General features: G+C 53.9%; 1 protein-coding gene and 1 long non-coding RNA gene across 5 annotated transcripts in view; one reads left to right on the plus strand and one right to left on the minus strand.

Moving 5' to 3' along the window:
• LOC116554190 overlaps window positions 1-6,279 on the plus strand; it is a 22,402-nt gene that overhangs the window by 15,314 nt on the left and 809 nt on the right. Inside the window, exon 2 of the long non-coding RNA XR_004270099.1 lies at window positions 1,115-1,121. This is a non-coding gene — a long non-coding RNA (uncharacterized LOC116554190). The remainder of the gene's footprint in view (window positions 1-1,114; window positions 1,122-6,279) is intronic.
• Window positions 1-6,279, minus strand: part of TUBGCP2 (tubulin gamma complex associated protein 2) — a 26,461-nt gene that overhangs the window by 5,095 nt on the left and 15,087 nt on the right. For 3 of the 4 annotated variants that reach the window (XM_032282070.1, XM_032282072.1, XM_032282071.1), the window contains 5 exons: window positions 5,886-6,031; window positions 5,012-5,192; window positions 4,459-4,639; window positions 429-601; window positions 58-186 (listed from right to left, as the gene is read on the minus strand). In XM_032282070.1, the coding sequence (XP_032137961.1) occupies window positions 58-186; window positions 429-601; window positions 4,459-4,639; window positions 5,012-5,192; window positions 5,886-6,031 (810 nt within the window). Of the gene's footprint in view, window positions 1-16; window positions 187-428; window positions 602-4,458; window positions 4,640-5,011; window positions 5,193-5,885; window positions 6,032-6,279 lie in introns of all 4 variants that reach the window. The other variant, XM_032282073.1, reaches the window with a different exon arrangement.

Consider the following 6,279-nt stretch of genomic DNA (forward strand, 5'->3'; position numbering starts at 1 on the left):
AGGAGGAACTGTCTACCTGCAGGGCGCACGGGGGTGGGGGGCACAGGAGGAACGCACCACTTGGCGGAGTGCAGTGAGTGCTGCTTGGCGGTTTTGTTGCTGATCCAGACGCTGCAGAGCTGCCGCTCCACGTGCTTGCAGTAGAACATGTGCCTGAAGAGCATCTGGTAGCGAGTGAGGGCTTTCCTGAAAGAGAGAGGCGGCACCTCAGGCGTGGGTCTCCGTGGCCGTCGGCGTCGTGGACGTGGCGCCCATGCCCCACAATCTACATGGTGGCCCATGGGCAGCCTGTGAATCCCGCAGGCAGTGAAGGCTGGGGAGAGACGCCTTGGGTCCTCCGTGCAACAACGTGGCCACTGCATGGCACGGTTCTCGCGGCTGCTGAACCTGAATGAAGGGCTGGCATCGCCCGGGTGGCCGGCCCGCACCTGTTGATGATGAGTGAAAGGGGCCATTTGACGATGTAGTCGAAAGAGAAGGCCTCCAGGCCGCTCAGCATCAGCTCAGTGGGGTCGGCCTGGGCCATCGCCTTCTCCTGCTTCGTCTCGATGGCCAGAACGCGCAGGAGCTGAGTGATGAGGTCATGAGGCATCAGGTCGATCTTGGGGAAGGGAAATGAGACAAGGCATGTTTTAGAGAAAACGCCACAAGTGCGGCCCCAGCCCCCACTGGTCCACGCTCACAGACCTAGCGCTGCGCCAGGTTCTCTAAATCCCGATTCTGTGTGGGTGACCCCGGTATATGCACCGAGGAATGAAAGCGAGGCAGAACTCTGGCACAGCTGGGGCTTGAGGAATACGCACATTACAGTGTTACTACTCAGCTATTTCCTGTTATGTAATCCTTACATAATCATATATTAGTTTATAGAATTAGGACTTGAAACCTCCCTTTATATAATTCTCTCTATATAATCATACAATAGTTGATACTATGAGTGCCTACAGAATATTTCCCTACATATATATAATTATATCTTAGTTCATAATCGGAGGAACGCCTAGAGTGGTCGCAGTGCAGAGCATGATTTAAGGGAAGAACAGTTATACCAGGACAAGAATCCACGGCCCAGGCGGCAGCGTTCAGTATCATAAAGATACCCGCTGTATGGCAGGCTTGGGGTGAGAGCCACTCCTCCTGATAAATGAGTTGTAGGACCTTGCTCCAGTTCTTGTGGAAGGCTGCCCTCAGAACGGCAATCCACCTTGGTGACTGTGAACTTTATCAGCTCTTGCTACTGTGCTGCTTGAAAAACATCTTCCTATAGAACCCACTGGAAGCTGTCAGAAGGTGGCGGTAACCCTGACAGCTCTGTCACTGCTGTGTGACTTAAAGCATCCCCCATAAATCTTCTTTTTTTTTTTTTTTTGAGATGGAGTTTCGCTCTCGTTACCCAGGCTGGAGTGCAATGGCGCGATCTCGGCTCACTGCAACCTCCACCTCCTGGGTTCAGGCAATTCTCCTGCCTCAGCCTCCCGAGTAACTAGGACTACAGGCACGCACCATCATGCCCAGCTGATTTTTTGTATTTTTAGTAGAGACGGGGTTTCACCATGTTGACCAGGATGGTCTCGATCTCTTGACCTCGTGATCCACCCGCCTCAGCCATTAATCTTCTTAGATGTAGTTTGCCCACAGATAGAAGTATTGCACACTGCACCCTCTTCACTGCGCATGGCCCACCTTCAAGCCTCGGTGACCTAATGGGGGTGGACCCCTTACTGCACACAGCTCCTGCCTTCATGGGAATGGGCCCTTGCTATGCACTGTCCACCTCCTGGCCTAGGTGACCTAATGGGGGTGGACCCCATGTTTTATTGCTCACGACCCTATCACTTTCCTTAAAGATGATTTCACTCACTGCCCTGCCCCCTAATCTATACACAATAAATACTCAAGCTTCTGGACATTCGGGGCCTCGCCTGACTCCGCTTATAGGTGGCGTGGCCCCCCGAGCCCAGCTGCGTTTTCTTTGTACTTCTGTGTCCTGTGTCTATTTCTCGGATCCTGCACCTCAGCACAGCATAAGGCTCACCCCACGACCCTGTGGGGCCCTCGGCCCTACATTCTGAACATCAGAGGCCGGCTTTTAGAAAACCCAAACGTCTACTGATAAATCCTAATTCAAAACTGAACCACTTCCCATCAAAACAAAACAAAAAAATTCGGATGAATGACTTTGTAAACAGGTACTGTTGCCAGATGATGTAAGGAAAATCCATTAGGGACGGTCAGAGGAACCTGAAGGCCTCGGATGCCATGACAAGCACAGGCCCAGGTCAAAAATGAAGCGTATTTGATGAAGGATATGACGGTTACTACGGGCAAATAATACCGTCCTCACAATATTACTCAAGTACTTCCAACTACCTGCGACAGCGTTCCCGTAAAACCAGCACACAGCGACAGGACAGCAAAGGAAGGGCAGAGGATAAAGAAGACGGCGAGCAGCAGGCAGACGAAGCGCTCCCCGCCACCAACACAGACATGAACCCTGATGCCATTTCTCCCGCTCATCAGAGCAGCCAAGAGCTTCTGCAGGTGTGTGCACAGCAGCCCAGCTGTGTGGCCCGGAGTCCTGAAACGTGCTCCAGTGAGGTCAGCCTCGGTGTGTGCTGACCCAACAATTTCACTACCAGGAATTTTTCCTACAAAAATATTCCTGCTCCTAACAATAGACCCCAAAATATCTGAAGCAAGAACAGGCAGAATTACAAGGAGAAATACAGTTCTGCAGTGACAGGAGACTTCAGGGCCCAACTTCTAACCGCCAGACAGAAGATGGGTGAGGACAGACAGGGCCTCAGCACCCCAGCCCCCACCTGCAGCCGAAGGTACATTCTCTTCCCATGCACATGTTAGACTCTCCAGGGTGAATGTGGGGCCGCTAAACAAATCAATACATTCACAAAACTCAAATCACACAAAGTCTGCTCTCTAACTACAGGAGATGAAGTTAGATAGAAGTAACAGAGGGAAAACCAGAAAATTAACAAACACAGGGAAGTTAATCATAAACCATCGATGGTTCAAATGAGAAATCACGAGGGTTATCAGAAACACTTCCAGAGACATGGAAATGCAAATGCTGGGGGCATCGAAGGCCGAGCTGGGTGGGGTGTTTACGGCTATAAATTAACTTTGCTAATTAAGAAAGCAGAAAAAAGAAGAGCTCACTAAACCCCTAAACAGCACACAGGAGTAACAACAATGAGAGAAGAGAGAAACCAGACAGGGAAATAGTCAACAAACCCAAGAGTTGGTTCTTTGAAAAGATGAAGGAAATCGACAAATTTCTAGCTACATCAGCTAAGAAAAGACGAAAGACTGAAATTACCAAAATCAGAAAAAGAAGGGCTATAACTACCCATCTCACAGAAATAAAAAGCAGACACTCGAACTCCATGAACTGCGCGCCGGAAGACTGGAGGGGACAGAGCAGACCCATGGTCAGCAAGGGACCCAGTCCATCTCAAAGCCTCCAACAGAGACAAGCCCAGGCCTGAGGGCTCCCAGACAAACCTGCCAAACATTCAAAGAATCAACACGCTCCTGGGGAGGCCCAGGTGGAAGGATCACTTGAGCCCAAGGGTTCAACCAGCCTGGGCAACATAGTGAGACCCCCATCTCTATTAAAAATAAAAATAAAAAAACAGAAAAAAATATATATATTGCCGGGCACAGTGGCTCACACCTGCAATCCCAGCATTTTGGGAGGCTGAGGTGAGTAGATCACCTGAGGTCAGGAGTTCAAGACCAGCCTGGCCAACATGGTAGAACTCCATCTCTACTAAAAATACAAAAAACTAGCTGGGCCTGGCGGTGGGCGCCTGTAATCCCAACTACTCGGGAGGCGGAGCCAGAGAATCGCTTGAACCCAGGGAGCAGACGTTGCAGTGAGGGGAGACTGTGCCACTGCACTCTAGCCTAGGCAACAAGAATGAAGCTCTGTCTCAAAAACAAACAAACAAAAACAAAAAGCATTAACACCACTCCTGAAGCCCTTTCAAAAAACAGGTGGAGGGACACATCCAAATGCATTCCAGAAGGCAGCAAAGCCTGACACCCAGGCTGGACAAGAGCACTGCAAGAAAACCCGAGACCCGCACCCCTCATGGGCACAGGCGCAAAGACCCCCAGAGACCCTGCCCAGAGAGATGCCAGCAAGAAAACCTGAGACCCGCCCCTCGTGGGCACAGGCGCAAAGACCCCTGGAGACCTTGCCCAGAGATCCCAGCAAGAAAACCCAAAACCCCCGCCCCTCGTGGGCACTGGCACAAAGACCCCCAGAGACCCGGGCAAGCAGCCCCCACAGCAGAGAGTGAAGGAGACAGACCCTGCAGTCGCCTCGACTGCGTGGGAGTGGAGGAGGGGGGACAGGGCTGCGCTGGGCTCTCCTCTCCTCCCAGCCCCTCCAAGGTCCCTGCAGCAGGGGGCAGCCCCTGGCACCCCACCCACCTTGAGGTCATCCTTGAAGGGGTCGGTGTTGGCCGTGCTCATGCGCAGCGCCAGCTCCAGCAGCGCCTCCAGGCGGGGGGGCGTGATGTCCTCCACCGGCTTCCGGAGCTCCTCCTCCGTGAGGTCCATGAAGTGCACGAAGAAGTCCCCCTGGTCCATGAGGAAGTAGCGCTTGATGGACCTGTGCCAGGGAGCAGGTGTGAGCACGTCCCCCAGCCTGCAGGTGCTCACCACAGCATCACGCTAAAACGAGCTAAGCGCTTGGCTCTCAGACAGGGGCTCTTAAAACACTGTGCAGGCTGTGGCAGGAGGAGCTGAAAAGGGGCAGGTGGGCCCTGGGCAGGGAGGGGAGCGGGGGCCCCTGGACAAGGTGACCCGGGGCCTACACCGCCCACAGCATGTGCCAGGCCCTCAAGCTAGAGACCATCTGGCAGTGCCCACTTTCAAAACGACAAGGCAGAGCTGCCAGAAGGAACCTGGCCATCTCAGCCCCACATCCCGCAGACTCTGGTTTCAGAGGGAGGCAGGTGCCCACACTGGGACAGAGAACCACCTGAGGTGTGCCACCAGCTCCTTCTCCTCCATCAGGAAGTCCAGCAGCACCTTGCTGGCGTAGTTAAACGCCTTCTCGATCTGCTCCACGTACGCCCGCTCTTTTAACGTGTAGATGATCTCTTTAGCCACTGGGCAGGTGACGTCGTGGCCACACTCTCTGACCACGTTTAGGTATTTGCCTGAGAAGGGATGGAAGAAAGCAAATTCAAAATCTCAGGCCCCAGCCGTCTTCGTCTAAACAGGAGGCGGCGTACTGGAAACAGAATGGGCTATGTAACCAGCTCTACGCCCTGGCTCCTTTCCAGCAAACTGCTGCCAGCGGCTACAGAGCGAGGTGGTGGCCTTGGGGCTCTGCCGTGGCTCTGCACATCTGGAATTTTCTAACCAAGGGCAGATAAATAATTTCAAAAAGGCGTTATGAGAACCAGAGGGCTAATCGCTTCCCAGCCCTTTCGTGATGGCCCGACGTGCCAAGGCTGAGTCCCCGCACCACTGCCCTGAGTCTGGGTCAGGCCCTAACCTGTGTGGTCAGAGAGCGAAATACTGCCGGCCAGCAGGTGTGAGTGCTTGACGGTTTCTCCCGTCATGCTGACGGAGTTTTAGAAACCAGAAACGAAACACAGAGAAGGCACTTGTGAGAGAGCCTCCTAGGGTCAGGGAGAAAACGGCAACCTGATGAAAACCTGGCAGCAGAGACCATCTCAAGGCCCAACTCAGTGCCGAGCGCACAGCCCAGCTCACAAGCCAGATGTAACCTCCGCCCCGCACTCAGACACCCGGGCTCTGGGCGCCCACCGGGTAAGGGCCCGGACTGCAGGAGACTCTCCGGGCAGTTATGCCGCACCCCCCACGCCTGCCCGTGCTTGCCGCACCTGTGCTGAGGATTTTGTCCGCCATCTTCTGCAGGAAGGACGGGATCTGTGGCTGCACGACGGTGTACCGCTGGTCCCAGTACTTGTCATTGTAATCCTCCTGGATTCGCTCTTTCCGCAGCTCATGCTCCTCAACCATAAACTCGCTAAAACCACAGAGCAAAGCAAGGGCGCTTGAGTCAGGCAGGAGACACACGTCTCCAGGCTGGCAGCACGGAGGGACAGCCCTGACAGGGGCCACTGACCTCCGAACAGCCTTCCCCGGGGGCCACACCTAACCTGCCACAGCCACTTCTCAGCTGTGGGCTCAAACAAATCTACGAACCTCATTCTGGAGTATTAACCTTGGGGTCCGCGGGGAGTGTCAGCCCGGGTTCGGGGAGACTGTGGGGTC

The sequence above is a fragment of the Sapajus apella genome, unplaced genomic scaffold (genome assembly GCF_009761245.1).
Source record: "Sapajus apella isolate SASKATOON/1434 unplaced genomic scaffold, GSC_monkey_1.0 scaffold13, whole genome shotgun sequence".
NCBI classification, from domain to species: domain Eukaryota; kingdom Metazoa; phylum Chordata; class Mammalia; order Primates; family Cebidae; genus Sapajus; species Sapajus apella.